At 37.7% G+C, this 20,756-nt stretch overlaps 2 protein-coding genes across 2 annotated transcripts in view; one reads left to right on the top strand and one right to left on the bottom strand.

Annotated features, from left to right (window-relative positions):
• The window catches only part of LOC127425568 (integrin beta-8-like), a 43,601-nt gene extending 29,347 nt beyond the window's left edge, over positions 1–14,254 (top strand). The window contains exons 12-15 of the mRNA XM_051671695.1: positions 4,191–4,294; positions 4,490–4,600; positions 10,827–10,987; positions 12,359–14,254. Of these exons, the coding sequence (XP_051527655.1) occupies positions 4,191–4,294; positions 4,490–4,600; positions 10,827–10,987; positions 12,359–12,484 (502 nt within the window). The 3' untranslated portion in view covers positions 12,485–14,254. The remainder of the gene's footprint in view (positions 1–4,190; positions 4,295–4,489; positions 4,601–10,826; positions 10,988–12,358) is intronic.
• A 2,570-nt stretch (positions 14,255–16,824) lies between these two features.
• Positions 16,825–20,351, bottom strand: sp8a (sp8 transcription factor a). Its single transcript, XM_051670931.1, has 2 exons — positions 20,243–20,351; positions 16,825–19,098 (listed from the first exon to the last, which is right to left on the bottom strand). Exons 1-2 carry the CDS (start codon positions 20,261–20,263, stop codon positions 17,872–17,874), a joined length of 1,248 nt encoding a protein of 415 aa, XP_051526891.1. The 5' UTR covers positions 20,264–20,351; the 3' UTR covers positions 16,825–17,871.
• Between the last annotated feature and the right edge of the window lie 405 nt (positions 20,352–20,756).

The raw sequence follows: 20,756 nt of genomic DNA, 5'->3' as shown, positions 1-20,756 counted from the left end.
AGGTGTTGCTTATATGCCACGTTTTCACTTATAACTTGATTAAAATAAGCAGAACGTAAAATATCTGATGCATAGATCATTAGATAATCCACAAAAATTACAATGTTACATATGACCACCAGGAGACGGCGCCAAGTACATGACACAGACTCAATGATAACTCAAATGACACAGAATGAAACTCATTCTGTGATATCTCATTACTAAAATCATGTTTCCATGCTATGCAAACCTTTAGTCAATGTTGTGTTTGCATGTGTAATTAGTTCTTATGTACAATTATTATGTTTTTTTGTTTGTTTGTTTTTTGTCTGGAGAGGCTTTTGGACACATGGAGATGTTTTTTGGACACTATGATATATTATATTTGTAATGCTATAACTTTTGATCGCTTTGCCAAATCAACACAAAATGTTTCTCAGTTAGAGTTGACATGATTGGGAACAAAACAAAAGCATTTTGTCTGAGCCACTTTATTTACACGCAGAGATATATTATGTTAATTCAGAAAAATCAGAAAAAAAGTACATTTTTGGCCCAAGTTGTTTTGTGATTTTTCAGCAGTTTCTAAGGCTGAGAGTCTCAGAATGTGTCATAATCTATATCATTAAAAACATTGCAAAGTTTTCTTTACATTGATACCAAACACTTGACCCTCCTTGTTTTTGTTTTTTTATTTATAAGCCTATAATTTTGGGTATGCCACTGAAACAGGAAATCTTTAAAAACACCCTCAGATCTTAAAGGGTTAAACAGACAAAGTATAATAAAGTATAACAACAAAGTATAATTGTTCATAATACTTTGATCCCTCCTAATTCTTCTTTTGAAATACTTTTTTTTTAAACCTGATACTAGACCCCAGCCATTATTACACTGAAGATGGTGCGGTAATCCACACATAAATGTAGAACTGTCAGCATTAGTGTGGTAAAGTTAGTTTTAGTTAGTAAATTGCTTTTGTAATCGGCTTCAATAATGTGCATGAATGCACTTTTGTTTTGGTTTTTTGACGTTGATTCACAAATATAACTGGTCTGATCTGTTACCACACAAGGATGGCATTTGTAATGCCAAAATTGTCTGAGCAAGAATGTTTTTAGTGCATTTAATTGTTTATTAACACACACAGACAAAATCATATAAATTCTCATATTTTGATCCGTTAAGTATGTTTTCTTTAATGCATTAAAGCAACATTTTGTCAAAATGTTACAAGTGCATCTTACTCAAATGCATGCAAGTAATCCAGAAGTAATCTAAAATCAATCAGATTAGATTACCTTTTAAATGTAATCTGAGATATTACATTACTAACTACAATTTTACTCATGTAATTTTTCAAATGTACCAGATTACAATTCAGTAGTAATCTACCCAGCACTGCAACATCTGTCATTCAAACACAAAGGGGCCCGTTCAGACCAAACGCGCCCTTGCGCAAAAAAAAGTAGACACAGCGAAATTAATAGAACAGAACACAGGTGTCTTGAGACGCGCTTTTAAAAGTTGCTATTCTCGTTAACCTGAAATAGTGTCTAAAACACTCATCAGCGAGCCGCAGCGCAACAGTCAAAGACGTCTAGTGCATGTTTACATAGAAAACAACTGGAACTACTGCGTGGATGGATGCAAAACCTCATTAGGTGAGAACGGCCCATAAGGCTGTTTTCACACTATTTCGATTAGTTGGTCCTTGGGTAATTATAGTTTTTAAAGCAAAAACAAAAGAAAAAGAATGTGGAAGTGGAAGTGAAAGTGGAGATTTATAGTGAAAAAGGACTTAAATATTGATCTGTTTCTCACCCACACTTATCGTATCACTTCTGAAGACATGGATTAAACCACTGGAGTTGTATGGGTTACTTGTATGCTGCCTTTATGTGCTTTTTGGAGCTGGTCACCATTCAATTGCAATTTGTGTTCAGCAGAAAGTCATACACTTCTGGGATGGCATGAGGGTAAATGATGACAGAATTTTTATTTTTGGGTGAATTATTCCTTAAAACGAAAACATTACTGAAAAAATTAGTGGCTGTTAAGATAATAAGTCTTGTTTTCAGAGAAATCTAACTAAATTTGTTTAGATTTGTGCTTTTAAAACAAGAACAAACTATTTGCCAATATTTTTTGTTACCTTTGAATCAAATTTTTGTTTCTTACCCAATTTGCAAATAGTTTTTTAATGTTATAAGCATAAACGTTACTACATTTTGACACAAGATACAAAATATCTTATGTCATTTTGCTTCTCTAGCATATAGTTGTTTACCAGGAAGAGAACGCACTATAAATTGGTATCTTGTTCAGTTTTACTTTTATACTTACGTTTTTGTCTCTATGGCTTTACGACCAAAATATAACATGCATAAAACGTCATGCAAGCCCTGTAGAGGGTTACGATAGTTCCTGCATTTTTGATCGAATGGTTTCTTTCTCTACCAATCCATCAATCGTGAAACTATATAAGTCCAAAGTCCTACTCCACATCTGCCCAAAAGAAGGCCTCTTAATATGGCATACAGTGGCAAGAAAAAGTATGTGAACCCTTTGGTATTAGCTGGTTTTCTGCATTTATTGGTCATCAAATGTGATCTCATCTTCATTAAAGTCACAAGTCTAGACAAACACAATGTGCATAAGCTAAAAACACACAAACAATTATAATCTTTCATGTCTTCACCGAACACATCCCATTAAACATTCACAGTGCTGTGGAAAAAGTAAAAGATCCTTAAAGTGGATTTAATAACTGGTCAATCCTCCTTTTGGCAGCAATAACCCCAACCAAGCGTTTCCGGTAGCTTCGGGTTAGATCTGCACAATGTTCAGAAGGAATTTTGGACCATTCTTCAGCACAGACATATTCTTAGGATGTCTGGTGTGAACGGCTCTCTTGAGGTCATTCCACAGCATCTATATTGGGTTAATGTCTGGGCTCTGACTGGTACACTCCAAAAGGTGGATTATTATTATTATTATTATTATTATTTAAACCATTCTGTAGTGGATTTACTTCAATGTTTAGGGTCATTTTCCTGCTGCATCACCCAACTTCTACTGAGCTTCAGCTGGCATACAGCCACCCTAACATTATCCTGTAGGATATCTTGATAAACTTGGGAATTAATTTTTCCCTTGATGATGGCGAGTGGTCCAGGAAAATGTGGAAAATGGAAAACTTCATGTTGGTATGCGGTGCTCTTTTTATGCCATACGTAGTTCTGCGTGTTCTTCCCAAACAATTCAACCTTAGTTTCATCAGTCCACAAAACATTATCCCAGTAGCATTGTGGAGTGTCAAGGTCATTTTTTGCAAACTTCAAGTGCACAGCAATGTTTTTGTTGGAAAGCAGCAGCTTCCTTCATGGTGTCCTGCCATGAACACCATGCCTGTTTAATAATTTCTGTATTGTAGACTCCTAAACAGAGATGTTAACCAGTTCCAATGATTCCTTCAAATCTTTAGCTTTCACTCTAATGTTGTTTTTTATTATTATTATTGAGCATTCTGCAGTGTGCCCTTTGAGTCATCTAGGCTGGACAGCTACTTCTAGGGAGAGTAGAAGTCTAAATTGTCTCTATTTATAGACAATTTGTCTAACTTTGGACAGATGAATATCTAAGCTCTTTGAGATAACTTTGTAAACCTGCAAAGCAAAAATTCTCGATTGTAAATCTTCTGAAATCTCTTTTTTTGCAAGGTATGGACCACATCAACAGATGCTTCTTATGAATAGCAAACTCACAATGTTTGAGTGCTTTTTATAAGGCAAAGTAGCTCTAACCCACACCTCCAATCTCGTCTCATTAATTAGATTCCAGGTTTGCCAACTCCTGACTGATTAACTTTTGTTGACATCTTTAGCCTAGGGGTTCACTTAATTTTTCCACAGCACTGTGAATGTTTAATGGGATGTGTTCAATAAAGACATGAAAGATTGTGTGTTGTTAGCTTATGCACATTGTGTTTGTCTATACTTGTGACTTTAATGAAGATGAGATCACATTTTATGACCAACTGATGCAGAAAACCAGCTAATTCCAAAGGGTTCACATACTTTTTCTTGCCACTGTACTTATGCTGCCTTCAGTTTTATCTTCAGGTCAGGATGGCTACAAATGCAGCTTACATAGGCAGTGCACTAGATTTTAAAATGTTGTGCTTTCTGTCTTTCTCTCTTTAACAGGAGTTGTGTGAACTGTCATCTGACTAATGGACTTGAATCAGATGGTTTTCAGCTTTGTAATCACAGCTGCACATCATTAGTGGATTATGTCGATGACATCACAGGTAGGTGAAACATCAACCAAGTGAATGTAAACATTGAAATTCAGTCTTTCTGAAATTATTCATTTAGAGAATCTTGTAACACAGCCTGATAATCAATAACAGAAAACTTCTGTATGTGATTTGATGTGAACTTTGATATAGTTGTGTTATAAATGCTCTGTATTGTGTGATTGAATGAACTGTGTCTTTATTCAGAGTTGGTGAGAGGGAAGTACTGCCTGTATCCCATCACTGATAAGTGTCAGTACCGCTTTCTCATGGATTTGGCATCAGATCGGCCTCAGCTGCACATTAGCAGACATCCTGGTGAGGAAGTGAATTACTGTCTTCATCTTCTCTTCCTCCTCCTTTCTCTTTTTCAGCTCATCTGTGTTTGTGAACCTCACAAGAACATCTCCAGGTCACATTTCACCCCAAAATTAAGAGAACAAAATAAAGAAATAATATTTTGCATGAAGAAAATGAATCCTATTTTGGATTTGTGCATTGTGACATTATTTTCATGATAATTAAGTAAGGGATAATGTAAAGTCAGACAGTTGTTATTGCTAAATAAACCCGATGTGAAGCGGCTTATTACTAAATAAACTAAATAAATAAATAAATGGACATAAAATATTGATTTGCATTGAAATTATTTTATATGTGAGAAGAAATAAATCGCCGAATGGCTGAATTCCACCTCTGGTTTGCGTCGGAGTTCTGTTTATTTTGTAATTAATAACCATCTGACTGCTCATTATCCAGCTTATTACAAGACTACTTGCCAATTAAATACATAATTGGACATGAAACATTGATTTGAGTTGAAATTTATTTTATTACCTTATTGTAGAGATCGCAGAGTGATCCCAGAATTAGAAAGATGACCGGTCTGATATGACTTAATCCCTGTATGTGCGGTTGTTACTTAGAAATATCAGACCACTAGGTGGCGCCATTGACCAATCAGAATCGAGTATTCCAGAGACCTGTGTAATAAACACCTTTAAGCCACAAATTCTTATTTGAATTCGATTAGAGATGTTTGCGTTCATATTGAGATCTGACTTTTGAATGCAGTGGTATTTTGGCAAATCTGAGCACAGTTTGAGATGTTGTTGAGAACTTCTGAAGCTCTAGAGAAGGCACACTTGAGATTACTGGGGTTTTTCCCATGAGAAACATCTGAGATGCAGAAGGCTTCAGCAAAGCACACTACAGTTTTTAATCTCCATTTTATCTCATTGCTGACCAAGAGAAACAGTTGAGATATTAAAAGTGAAATAAAAACCTAAATGCTTCTAAAAATCATAAATGTGATGGTGAAATTGTGGCAAATGGATACATTTGTTTAGGACAAAATAAGCCCAAGAATACATTCATGACCCAAAAATCAGCCAGATGTTTCTCGGTTCTACAGTGTAACAGTCTAAGGACGGGCAAGGAGGAGGCGGGAACGCAGCAACGTGGCTGCGTGCGTCTCTCTCTCTCTCGAACCGCCATCTTCGGCCGCCCCTTATCTCGCTCTCCCGCTGATCAGCTGATTCAGCACCGGCCGTGCTCCATCACGGCCCGGCCACGCCCTCCTCCTCATCACATGCAGTTAAGACATTAACAACAGCTGGAAAACAAGCCATGTCCAAACCAACCAGACTGTTCACTGACAGAGGACGAGTGGTCAACACTTAGGAAATGTTGTACGTTTGGCTCAGATCCAGTCCGGTCCAAACACAAAGAAGATAAAGTAGCATTTTGACATTTTGTAAGTTTCCATGGAAATCTGCAAGTAGGGCTGAGGACAGAGAATGCAGGTTCACACACTAACACACAATAGTTCAGGCTGTTTCCAAGAAACAGTGAGGAGGCGTGGGGCGTGTCCACTGTTACATTCGGGAAAGTAACTTTATAAGAGAGAATGTGCACTGTTAGGGGAGCAAAACAAGTCACAGGAAGGAGAAATCACTAATGAGATCTCTTGAATATCTCAATTGTTTCTCCCAGACAGCAATTAATGGAATAGATAGTTTTTACTTTATTTATAGTTTCTGTCATCATTTACTCAAACCCATATAACTTGAAGAACTTGAAGAAATAAAAAAGATGTTCGGCAGATAGTTTCTCCTCAACAAAAAAAAAACATACAAAAAAAAAAGACCCCTAGAAATCTCACGTGTCTAGAGTTCTTCAAAGACCAAATGATCTGAGCTATGCTATTTGTATTTATTTTATAGCTTTATACTCTCACTGTATGCCAACTTTGTGTATATTTTTATTTCAATTTATAGGATTGTTGATTTAGCGCGTTAATGCACTGCGATTCGTTATATAAAGAATAACGCGTTACAAAAATTAGCGCAATTAATCATGTTTCCGGACTGTAATATAGCATATTCCTACCATCTGATCAATTCAAGCTTGAAGTACCACCTGTTTTCAGCAGGGGACAGTAAGCAAAACTCCAGCTGTATAGGCAACAAACCACACTCAGGCTTGCTTGACACTAGCACAAGATGAGAACGCATTCTTGCGTTCAAACACAGCCGCACGGAGAGCAATTCTAAATGTAGGGGTCTCAAGATGTATTTTTCTAAGTTTCAAACTACGTTTAACTTGACACATCGATCTAAAAATGCTGCATTTATGATGCTACGTAACCAAAGTAAGATGCTCAAAAAGCGTCCGTCTGACGCAGGTGTACACGGTAAACCCTAATAAGTTAGCAGAACTCAAAAAAATGATGTTACTGATTGCCTCTAATTTAAAAGTTAACAAACCAATGTTTAAAGGTGCTGTAAGTGATTTCAGCCATTCTACATCCACGAGACTGAGCCCAGAGGTTGCGCTAGAAAAATATTTATCCGTCATTTTGACGGGCTGAATTGTAAAATTTCTGTCATCATCTATTTTTATCCGTCAGAGCCTACTACATTCAGAGGCGTAGCATCCTTTATAATGGCATATACGTGACAGTGGATAGGCTTAAATGAAAGATTTTTTTGTGTCCCCAAGTGCAAGTGTGGTAAATGGTCTGCACTTATATAGTGCCTTTTTTAACATTAGCAGTTCCAAAGCACTTTACACTGTGACTCATTCACCCATATGCCAATGATGGCAGAGCTGCCATGCAAAGTGCTAGCCTGCCATTGGGAGCAACTTGGGGTTCAGTGTCTTGCCCAAGGACACCTCAGCATGTGGAGTCATGTGGGCTGGGAATTGAACCACTAACCCTGCAATTAGTGGCCAACCTGCTCAACCATCTGAGCCACAGCCGCCCAAGTTCTATCTGTCAATCAAACGCTGTGCTAAAACAAGATTTTTATACTATGCCAGTTATGTGCCGCTTTAAAAAGAAATAAATGTCCGAATGGAAAACTTGAAAATGCACATACATACATAAAATATCACAGATGAGAACCACACACATCTCCTGGGCTCTAGTGCAGGTACTTTACTTATCTGACAATTCTGCCCTAAATGTCATGTTTGCGCTTAGATTAAAAATGCAAGTTAACCGGATGGGCTGGTTTGAGTATTTCTGTAACTGCTGATCTCCTGGGATTTTCACACACAACAGTCTCTAGAATTTACTCAGAATGGTGCCAAAAACAAAAAACATCCAGTGAGCGGCAGTTCTGAGGATGGAAACGCCTTGTTGATGAGAGAGGTCAACAGAGAATGGCCAGACTGGTTTGAACTGACAAAGTCTATGGTAACTCAGATAATCACTCTGTACAATTGTGGTGAGAAGAATATCATCTCAGAATGCTATTGTTGGCGCTGTTTTGGTGGCACGAGGGGGATCTGCACAATATTAGGCAGGTGGTTTTAATGTTGTGGCTGATCAGTGTGTTTGTTTTACAGAATCTGAAATTTCACTATTGTACATGATAACACACCCCCACTTTCCTTTATTTATTTAGTACACCCGCTTTCACATCGCTAGAAATGCTGCATAGTGTAGTGGTTAACATACTCATCAAATAATCTAAAGCAGTCGATGTGTAACTTTATTACCATAACGTTTCATTTTTAAATGCTTATTGCACAATCTGTCAAAGCATAAATACAGTATTTGTAACATTTATTTATACAAAACAATGTATTGTTATAGAACATAAAATAAAAAATAATTTTAAAACAGTTATCATAAAAAGGCTAACTTATATACACTGATGAGCCAAAACATTATGACCACCTGCCTAATATGCATTTGGTCCTCCGTGTGCTGCCAAAACAGTGCCGACCCACCAAGGCATGGACTCTGCCAGACGTTGTCCTGTGGTATCTGACACAAAGACATGAGCAGCAGATCCTTCAAGTCCTGTAAGTTGTGAGGTGGATCCAGCGCATCCCACAGATGCTCAATCGGACTGAGATCTGGGGAATTTGGAGGCCAGGGCAACACCTTGAAATCTTTATGTTCCTCAAACCATTCCCAAAACAATGTGTGCAGTGAGGCAGAGTGAATTATCCTGTTGAAAGAGGCCACTGCCATCAGGGAATACCATTGCCATGAAGGGGTGTACCTGGTCTGCAATAATGTTTAGGTAGGTGGCACATGTCAAATTGACTTCCACGGCCTTCCATGTGGTGTAAAAGAAAACCGGACTCGTCATACCAGGCAAACTTCTTCCACTTCTCCAAGGTCCAGTTCCGACACTCGCGTGCCCATTGTAGGTGCTTTTGACGGTGGACAGGGGTCATCATGGGCAATCTGACCGGTCTACGGCTACGCAGTCCCCACACGCAGCAGGGTGCAGTGCACAGTCGTCTGGCCATAACAAATTGGCCCTAGTCAATGTTGGCCCTGGCTCAGGTTTTTACTCCTGCCCATTTCTCCTGCATTCAACACATTGACTACAAGAACTGATTGTTCGCTAACCATCTAATCTACCCAAACCTTGACATGTGGCCTTGTTAGGAGAGGATCAACATTATTCGCTTCACCTGTGAGTGGTCATATTGTTTTGGCTCATCAGTGAATGAGTTTCTACATATTCTCCAAATATTTAGATCTGTTTATTCTAGGATATTGTAGACAACCATGAAAAATACATGACAAATACAGGGCAGTAAATCATTTTCAGTGCATTGTGTCATTGTAGCTGCTTTTGACTCAGTCTTCCCACTGCATGTACACGCTTGTGACCAGCGGATGTCCTCAGCGTGCAGTGTTTCGAGCGCTTCGAAACAGTGAATCATTTTCAGAAGCAATTGGTTCAATTGACCCGAAGTTTCAGACATCACTAGCCAGTGCAGTGAATGCTAGCATGCTGAATGCATGTTACTTTGTATCACTATAGGCTACTTTGTTTAGCATTGCAGTTGCTCAATGAGTAAAGCAATATAAAACTTTTATAATTTGTACCTGTCCTCAACCAAAGCTCAAGCTCCACTATTCCCCGTAATGGTAACCCCCAAAACTCCAACATAACAGAAACTCAACATAACATTAAACCGTAACAATTCTCCCCCTTTACATTCTCTTGCACAAAGACACTTTATATAAAACGTAATTTTAACATCTACTCTGCCTGTCAAGTGAGTACCATGCAAAGCATGCTGTGAAATTGCCTTAAATTTAAAGAGACAAGTTCATTAAACTCAAAACAACAAAACAGTTCAGGTTACTTAAAAGGTGTCAGTTTTATGAACTCAAAAGAAAGAGAAAGTTCTAAATGTTCATCAAGGTTAATTTATTTGAATTACTTTGTATGATTACATTTTTCCCTACTCAAAACAATGAGTTATTTTTGAGCATTTGTGTTTACAGTGTACATTGACGTGTCTTTAGAAAAGCCCTTATAATAAATCTATCTCGGACATAGGTGAAGAATTCAATCACAAAACTGACTGCTGTGGACTGTAGCCAATGATAGGCTTGCGTGTGTTTAGTAATATGGAAATAAACAATATGTTGCCTTCTAAAGCCACTTTTGGTATCGTCTTATCAGTGCTTTACTCGTCTGCCACACATTTTAATTATCTGAATGATTATATCAATAATTAATTACACTGTGCTGCACTTACTGATTGCACTGCATCATTTTATTTCTGTATTCTTTTCCTTTTTTAATTCATTTTAAAAATGTGTACTTTTTAAATGTATCACTTTATATTCTTATTTCTAGTTCTAAATTGGTTCAAATCATTTTTATGTAAAGCACTTTGAATTGCCATTGAAATGTGCTATATAAATAAACTTGCCTATATATTGCATTTATAGTTATTTAATCATTATATATTGAAACATTGTTATTTGAGGGCCTTTCTCAGAAAATATTTAGAAATGTGATTAATTGCAATTAATCTGATTAATTAATCGGCATATCATGTTATTAATTCCATTATAAAAAGTAAGCGATTGACAGTCCTACTTTTTTATTTTTGGACAAACATCAGAAAACAAAGTTGATACTTCAAACAGACATGACTGAGAGTGAAAGAGCAACATCTGAGTAATACAACCTTCCTGTGGGCAGATTAGAGAGATCAGAGATGTGAAGAATTTAGGAATTTCTTTTGTTTATAGTTTCGTCTCTCTCAACAGTGTGTGTTTGGAGTCACCGTTCCTGTAAGATGTTCCTCAGTGTTTTTCTCCTGACGGTGATGTTGGGTATCTGCATGCTGGCCGGGGTCAGACAACTACTGAGAAATAGAAACTGTTCATGGCCGACAAACCCCAACCAACAGTTTGAAGAAAGCCAAAAGGTGCGTGTAGGCTTTATATGTGTGGATGTCTTGTATAAGCAAAATAAAACATTTGAATTGAAATTTAAACAAATAGGTCACCCAAAAAAACTCACTTTTTGCCTTGGAACACAAATGGAGATGTTTTGTAGAATGTTCATGCTGCTCTTGCATAGATTGACAGTGAAAGGGAAAAGAGGCTGTCAAGGCTGTCCATGCGACTTGTGCATTTCAGTCTTCTGAGGCTTTGTGTGAGATATGGGCTGAAATTTAAGTTGTTTTGCACTTCTAAATCTTCTGTACCGCTATAGGGACCCTATTTTAAGAGCGCAAGCATTAGGCACAGTGCAATGCCTTAAGTCATAATCGCAAATCAGTGGGCATAGCTATGAAGTTTTGGTATTTTTGTACAAGAATGCGCTAAGTCTAAGCGCAAGTGGGTTTGGTGAAATCGCCCGCGCAACGCGCAAAAAGGCTGGACCAGGTGCATTTTAATTGTAAGGTTCTTCTCCGGTTATTCCAGCATCTGCGTCCTATTATACAGTCCATTCCCACAAGCATCAGCCTTATGAACAAAGACAGCACATTAATAAAATGTTGGTACTGTAAATGGACTGTATGCAGTGAATTAAAAGAATAAAACATTTGGTTTTTTGTAGATTAACTGCGTCCTTGAATGTCAGGTATATTTCTATGACAGTGACACGCTCCTTTTATACGCGTGGAAAATGAGATTCTCGTTAGAATTTGGATGTATGCTCCTTTAAATTAAGTAATTATTATGAATCATTTTCATCTTCTGATACAAAAATCATGGCTAGTATTAACAGTGATTGTATCGGCATGCACTTCACTTCTACCGGTCCATTTTGATTTAAAAAAATATTATTCATTTATTGAAACACGAAAATGTTTTACCAAAAGTATTTCTAAATTCAAATTACACTTCAAACAAAACAAAAATATAATAAAAATAACAAAGTGGTCAAAGCATCATACTAAATCCAAATATTTTATTTTGACATATTTCTCAGGAAAATAGCAGATTGCACGTTGCGGCACTTCATTTACATACAATACACCCACAGTTTGCGCACCTCCACCCACAGATTACGCAAACACTCCCACCCACACCCACTTGTGCTTGGCGCTGGCACTGGCACGAAAATTGCACTTAGAATTAGCGCTCTCACGAAAATTGGATAAAAAGTTGCACACGGTCGTAGCGCGTAACTTACGAAAATAGAGCCCTAGGTCTCAAATCCCATTTGTGTACATTCAAATATGGCATGTCAAGTTGCATCAGATCAGGTTTGACATGTAAATGCGTGGGCTGTGTAACCATGACTATGTGTTCGCCATAAAAAATATCTATTTTATGTCTTAAAACAGGATTCAGCATACGTCTCCACGACCAATGAAAAAACAATAACATACCGGGGGGACCAGCTCCCGAACCACCTGGTGGAAATGCAGTCACACGTGCCCAAGATGCCACTGAGGGACGCCTGGCAGTGACGGGGGTCAAAGGTCACTCCAGAAATGCATTCTGTTTTTTTCTCGATTTCCAAAGCACTTACTTTGCGAGAGCAGCATCCTGTGTGGTTTTGTTAGGGCGCTTTTCCATGTTGAGTTGTTTAATTTATTATGTTAAGTGGCATTAAATTTCTGTCGTCCTGACTCCACACAGGAGGTAAATTAAAAGAGAGGCAGTACGTAAACATACATATACAGTATACGTGAATGAACCTCACTGATATGGTTTAGACACGTTCACCTCAAAACACTCGGCCAGTAACCTCCAATAATGTGTATAATTTAGATACAGTGTATGTATGCGAGAGTGAGTTTGTGATATGTTTATTTGTTTTATTTTTAGTTGGCAATACACTACAGACTTGCTATGTTTGGAATAGCATACTTCCATACTACTCATACTGTTTTTGCTATATGTATAGTGTGCACAGTATGCAGATTTTCTGTATACATTGAACACCATGGAATAGCATATCAGCCATGATTTTTATCCCTTTTTTTATCGTTATTGGGTTGGGCTCCAAAAAGTTAATTTTTTTAAAGTTTTAATTTATGCTTAAATAACTTTTAAAAAGATTTAATCTTACCTAAATTTGAATTAAAAATGCTAGATAGTATTTTTATTACCAAAATGATAATTGGACGTCACTTGCAGAAATAAACATAACGTAATGAGTTCCTGTGACAACAATTTATCATACTGCTGTTTGAACCATTTATCAGAGCATACTGTTTTACATGCTGTTTGTTTTTTTAATAGTGTACAGTATGCTGTGTAGCATGCAGTATGCTTCTGTTCTATTCCAAACATCTTTATTTCTGAGATGACTAGATGTCACTCGCTAAATTAATCATGCAACATAGTGAGGCGTTTATTGCTGCATACTGCATACTTTTTCATATACTGTTATACAGCATAGTATGCCTAAGCAGTATAGTAGTCCATTCTGATCATAACCTTTAGTAAACCCCTGTCCTGCTAACTAATATTAGTATGCCACCTAGTGTTCAACACGTGCATAATCATTCCTAGCAACTTTCTGAATAGCAGTGGGATTTATATATGTATATATGCAGTTTAGATGGTTTTTGATGCATTTTGATTGTTAAAATGGCATTCAGTCTTATTAACTGTCAGCATTGAAGCACAGATCACAAATATGAATTAAAAGTACGTTAAAAAATTATTCCTCAGCACTTTTCCATGCTCAAATTATGCTGCACATTTATATGAATCCCTAACACAACTGGAGTTTTAAGGAAGTTTATTCTTGTGTTGAGTTTTGTGTTAATTATTTCCCTGCTGTTCTGTATTTATATCTGTTGTTGTGTACTACTGATGCTCAGTTCTGTTCCAGCCCTAAATACTGGACGAGCCCAATGATGCAGCGAGTAATGGTACCTACCTTTGTGGTCACCATAACACATGTTTTAACACAATGTTTACATCAAGCTAACACTAAACAAATATTTATTTTTTTGCTTGTCTTTTAGTTTATTATTATTATTATTATTTTAGAAATAATTACTTTGTTGAATATTTTGTATAGTGTGAACAACTCCTGGTACAAAGCAATACGGTGTTGGCACATGTAGGTTGTGAAACTGCACAATTCTGACTGACTGTAGTTTGTGTGCTTTTGAATGTACTTGGATTAATCACAAGTCTCACATCAGCCCTGAATGTTATTCATTTTGGTCTAATTTCATTAATAAGAATTCGTCATTTCAATAAAAATCACAACAAAATGATTTGGTTTCTGTAGAATTCTTCTATGAAAAATCATAATATGTTTACCATTGTTGCGTTATACAGAATAATTATAAGAGCAGATCAATCAAGTTTATGGGATATTACATTTAATAATAGATCATTTATGTCAGTTTGTTTTATATTTTCATATTTGCAACTTTTTGTTAAGAGTGTGCAGTAAAGTTTATTATTGGTTAGATTTTTAGGATCATTCTGCTTTTATTCTCTGCTTTAATGGAATAAAATCTAAGGTTTTCTTAAGAACATTTTTGTGAATCCAGCCCCTGGGGTTTTCAACAAGGGGGCGCGATATTACGGGGATTTTGATTCATCCCACTGAGTCTTTTGAATCCGTTCACGCATCAATGAACAAATCTGAATGAATCTCTTTAGTGAAAGGTTCACTAAAGAAATGTATTCAGATTTGTTCATTGATGATTCAGTAACCATTTCTTGCCAGTAAGTGGTGACAAATGTGTGAAATATGTGATAAGTCATTGAATCTTTTATTCAACTGATTGTTCACGATCAAAAAAATGGAAGTGATCGAGAATGACTCGTTCACCTTGAAGATTCATACAAAAACCGAATCAAAACACTGCTTGTCTTTTAGGCATATACTCAAGTGACGTGAAAAGGATTAGGGAAAAAAAGGTATGACGAACAGTACATAAAATATGGATTCACGTGCATCATGCAAAATATCGATTCAGATCACTATTTAAGTCTTTCTTTACTATAAATTCTCCTCCCTGCCTAGTAGGTGGCGATATGCATGGAGAATGCTTCAAAGAAGCTTCAATGTTTTGGACCCTGCTGACTTGCATTGTATGGACCTACAGAGCTGAGATATTCTTATAAAAATCTTCATATGTGCGCAGCAGAAGAAAGAAAGTCATACACATCTGGGATGGCATGAGGGTGAATAAATGATGAGAGAATTTTCATTTTTGGGTAACCTATCCCTTTAAGGAGGAAGGACTTCATGCGTTTCGGCTTCAGTTCCAGTGACCACTAAGAGACACCAAATACTAACAAGAGAGCACGGCTGTAGTCAGGTTGTAAAAAAAATATCAGCGTGAAAAATGTATTTTGATTACATATTATTTAATGTAAAGTTGTAAAAAACACAACTAGAGTTTGTGAGTTGAGGGTTTATGTTTGCGGTAAGTTGGCTTTCAAATGACCAGTTTGCTTAAACATCTTACATTTCTATAATAAGCATTGTATGTTCAGCTGCAATGAAATAAATCACTGGTTTTAGTAGAAGATTAATGTTAGTGCAACCAGTCTAGCTTGACCCACTCTAAGTGAGATTGAAACCTGGGACACCAGCATGGGAGGCAGGTGTGCTAATGAGGATGCTAAAGGCTACAACTTCTAATGTCAATTGCTGAGGGGAGAGAGGTTTACACACTGCACTGCCACCTACCAGCTGGCTATAATTACACACACACACACACCCCCACCTGGGTCACGGCACCACTGTAACTGGTCCTACTCCACCCGCTCCGAGCGGGATTCGAACTGGCGTCTTAAGCATGGCAGGCCGGTGCACAAACGAGGAGAATGCTCCATCATCAGTGGCTAGTGCGCCTCTTAGGACCAAGGGAGTGAGGTTTACACACTGCACAGCACCTACCAGCTGACTACCATTACTTTAGCCTGACTAAATATTTAAGAGACTACAAATGTTTAAATGTCAGTGTTCTTTTCAGGGTTTTTTTTTTTTTTTTTTTTTTTCTAATGTTCAATGAAGAAAACGGCATCTATTCATTTGCAATGCGACTGACTTTAATATCATTAAAGCGTTTAATCGAAACGAACAGATATTTACATTTACTCATTTGGCAGAGGCTTTTATCCAAAGCGACTTACAAAAGAGGAATACATTATAAGCGAATTATATATAAGCGAAGGAGACAGTGGTACGAAAAGTGCTGCATTACAAAGTTTCACTAGCATCAGAATATTAGTATTCAAGACAGATTTAAAGTGCAACAAGAATTATTATTTTTTATAATAATAATAATTATTATTATTATTATTGTGTGATATGATGATGTGATTATTTTTCATTTTCACGTAGTTCTTTTCTATTGATTTAGAGCTTATTTTCCATTATGCTCTAAAATATTCAAAAGCAGTTTTCTTCTTAGCATATGACCTCTTCATTAATTCTCTAATGTTATTTATAACCTGTAATTAATTATTTTGCTGATAAAAACATTTTTGTTCAGTGTGTAAAGATAATGTTAGACTTTAAAAACACAAAATCCCACAAAGTATAGATAAATCTCCAAATTAATGATGCATCATGATACATTTATTGACTGCACAAATAAATGTATCATTTTAACTGAAATGTTGCATTTCAGAAATTGTATCTGTGTTCTAAAACCGTTTCATTGTTACTTTTGGAATATGTGCGCATGACAATATTGAACAGTGGAACGAAAATGAAAAATACAAATATAGACATGTCTCCAAAACAGCCATATATTACAGTCAACTTTGACTTTATTACAAGTTTTTAAACTTAAAGTAAACGATCAGTAAATACAAATGCACATGCTCCATTAAATAATAATAAAACTAAAGATAAACAGACTTGATCGAGTTGATCCTAAAATCATAAATATAGATTCAAAGTGCGACTCTGATAGACTTCAAAGCACAAATCAAACTGAATTATAAATAGAGTTTCAAGACAAGTCTATATACATTTTCAATTTGTACTGAGTTCAGATTTACTGTCAAAGAAATTAGAACTAATGTACAAAAATTGCTCCGTTGACACTTTAAATCTCCACATTTCATGATGATGTTTTCTTAAAATCTTTTATAGACTTGTGTCAAGCCTAAAACAGTTCAATAATCAAGAAGCATTAATTACAATAATACAATTCAATTGTGCAGTTATTCAGAATTGTTTTTGATTTTCATAAAGTGCCTCAAATAGACGTGAATGAACGGAGAATTTGTTGACAGCAAATGCAGACTGAATATAAGACAGTTTTGCAGTTTATTTCACATTTACATTAGCTACATTATAAAGTTTTTTCATCGCTGTATCCATAGAGCACTACGGAAAATCTCTATAACACCTGAGAGAGACCTTCTGCCGATGCATGGCTCATAAAACACATTTAATAATCTTTTAAGACGTCTATTTTGACCAAACCAATGGCACTTGCATGATTTAATTATGCACTGAAAGCTAAATTAACCCTCTGATGGTGTCCATTAGAAGAACCACTTTTCAGAGTTAATGGCATGGGGTGATTGCTTTTGACCCCTTCTCATAATAATATACAACTGTCCTTTTTATATGCCACTATATTTTAATATTTATGACAACATAAATTCAATATGGGTGCGTAAAGTAACCTACATCGAGAATATTTGACAAAATCTTCTGTAACTCTCTGTAAAAAAAAAAAAAAAAAGAAAGAAAAAGAAAAGAAGATTGCGAATGATTATGTTGTTGTTACTTATTATAAGTGAAATATGTAATTTTGTGATTTAATTATGCATGCATCAGAGGGTTAATTGGTGCGTCCACGTGTTCCCCTTATGTTTACAAAATGATGTGCCATATTTTCAGTCGTTTTACTCAGTGACTGAGTCCGTTCCGGACGGGTTCTGTATTGTGGATCATTTCAGGGGACTGACAGGCCGGGCTGCCCGGTCCACTCTGCTCGCTGTCGGTATCGCTGCCCTTTTTAACCCCGTTCGACCCGGGCTCACCGGCGCTGTGCGTTTTCACGTGTTTACTGAGGTGGTCGCTGCGCATGAAGCGCTTGTTGCACACCGGACAGGCGAATCGTTTTTCCCCGGTGTGTGTGCGTAAATGCCGCTGGAGCTCATCGGACCTGGTGAAGCGCTTTCCACAAAACAGCCAGTTACATACGAACGGCCTTTCGCCGGTGTGCCAGCGCAAATGCGCTTTGAGATGCGACGTCTTTCCGTATACCTTCCCGCAACCCGGGATGTGGCAACTGTGGAGCCCCTTTCTGCGCAGGCTGGCCCCCGCGGGCCCCAGTCTCTCCGCCTCATGGCAGTTCGGACAGTCACAGGTCGCTCTGCCCGAGTAGCGCCGCGTGGTTGAGCGGGGAGATCCAGCCAGGGTTACCGCAGGAGACCCGGCTAAAACCGGTCCACTGGCGCCGGCTATAGAATTTGGGTTGGGTTCTGAATAAGTAGCTGATAAAACCGGTTTGAATCCGTCCATCAGGTGCTGCCCACTCGTGAGAAGATGAGGAGACGGGCTGGCACTGAACGCGGAGTGGGTAAAAGAAGAATAGTCTGAGTTATACCCACCCAAGGGCGAGTGCAGGGAGCTTTGGAGCGCGGCGCCGTTTGCGCTTTGAACATCAATCCAACCGGTGCCCACATCCCACCAGGAGGACCCACTACCAGTGCCCACGTCCCCGGCGGAGATGCCAGCATGCGCGGATTTGAACCACGTCTCGTACGGGTGCGCAACGCTCATCCTCGGGTAAATCCCTTGTAGAGTGTCCACTTTAGAGATGAACACCGACTGCGCGCTCGGGTCCGGGGAACTGTTGGCGATTGAAGTCTGAAACACAGGGTAGTCGTTGCCAAACGGGCTGGTGGAGGTGTTCGTGCCCGTTAAGGAAAAGGAGCTATTGGCGCTGAATGAATCGTTCCGTTGCGCACCGAAAGGCGAGAGAGAACAGCTGCTGGGCGCTGCGCGTTTCCACGGGTGAAATCCTCCTTTTCCAAACGCGCCGCTGTCCGAGGAGGGACTCGAACTCCCGATTTTATTACAGGTCGCTGCTAACATGGCCAATGGAGTGGATCCAACCCTAGGTTCCTCCTGAGACCAGAAGAAGAAAAAAAAAACATAACAGATGCATTAAGATTGGCTCACATGTACAGTTTAAACATATATCTTCAAATCGAAAAGTTGCATTAGTTTAAATGTAACCAACTTTGTTTCAAACCTTTCAGAGACAGTTGTATTTGCTGATGGGAATACTGTAATAATGATTACTTCTTAATCATGAAGACACAACAAATGGTTCACGAATAACTATTTTTTTTACTACTAATTTTATTACTAATAAAGCATTAAGAATAAAAGCAAAAATCGAGGTTACAGTGAGACACTTACAATGGAAGTCAATGGGGCCAATTTTTGGAGGGTTTACAGTCAGAAATGTGAAGCTTATAATTTTATAAAAGCACTTACATTAATTAATCTGTTAAAACTCATGTATTATTTGAGCTGCAAAGTTGTTTAAATTGTCGTTTTTAAGGCCGTTTTAGCCTGTTATGTCGTCTTGGCAACAAAGTTGTAAAACTGGCTATAACTTTACACAGAAAAGGCTTGTAAGCAATTTTATCACACTAAAATCATCTTAACACTCACATTGTTTACGTCTCGTGGTCATACTTTTGAAACAGTGAGTATTTTAACGTTTACGGATTGGCCCCATTGACTTCCATTGAAAGTGTCTCACTGGAACCGCGACTTTTGCTTTTTTTAAAGAAAAGGAGGGACGAGTCTAAACTAATTTTTGCGGTAATCAACATTATGCCACAAATGCTGTCGATTGAGCTCAACTTGTATTGAACCCAGAATATTCCTTTAAGATTTGCTGATGGCAATATTAATAAAAATAAAGATTCCAATCAGAACCAGAAATGGTTTTACAGACTTATACCAATGCAGAAACATTTTGCGTTCCACTAAGAACTTTTTATTCTTAGTTCTTGAGAAAACCGAACTGGTGCTTTGAAGTACACAGAAGTCAAAAGACTGATCTGAAGAACCTAAGAAACATCAATAACTTTTGGGATCTCCATCGATCCATTAAAACGAAAGATGCAACTGCAGATCTGCAACATTACGCACCAAAACAGAAAGAGAACCTAATGCAAACAAATGCAATCTTAGTGTTTGCAATCGAGTTTAAAATTCATGAAATCTTTTTACACGTACACGAGAGACTACTCACCCCAAGAAGTGAAGTTGCCATTCCACGAGTGTCCGTCCACCTGTGGAAATGTCTTTACATTTATAAGTCCCTCGGCTGTTTTGGAGACGCTGACCTTCCACCACTGGGCTTTGAAGAGCCACTGGATCCCGTACGACCAATCAAAACAGCTGAAGCTCTCGGGAACGCTGCGGTTGGCCATGATGTCATCGGCGGGGCTCTTGGTGACGTGTTGCGCTTCAAATTGTTTACATGTGGAATGGGCGGGTGCGTGAACCTTTCGTGGACCTTTTTTTTATTTTATTATTGTTATTATTATTATTTTGTTGGGGATACCCCTGTAAGGAGAACTAATGTTTTATGCAAATGAGATGAGTGTTGTTTTTCATTTACATTTTAAATTGCGCATATTTAAACACAGATGCATCAATTGTAATTATTTTGCATGGGAAACTATACGATCTATTTTATTTGTGTTTTTACCTAATACGTGTGTGTGTGTTGGATTCTCTCCATTCAGGGGCTCGTGGGTCGG

Source organism: Myxocyprinus asiaticus, chromosome 34 (assembly GCF_019703515.2).
Source record: "Myxocyprinus asiaticus isolate MX2 ecotype Aquarium Trade chromosome 34, UBuf_Myxa_2, whole genome shotgun sequence".
Taxonomy (NCBI): domain Eukaryota; kingdom Metazoa; phylum Chordata; class Actinopteri; order Cypriniformes; family Catostomidae; genus Myxocyprinus; species Myxocyprinus asiaticus.
The sequence above is the reverse complement of the archived record's forward strand: the minus strand, read 5'-3'. Positions and strand labels throughout refer to the sequence as shown.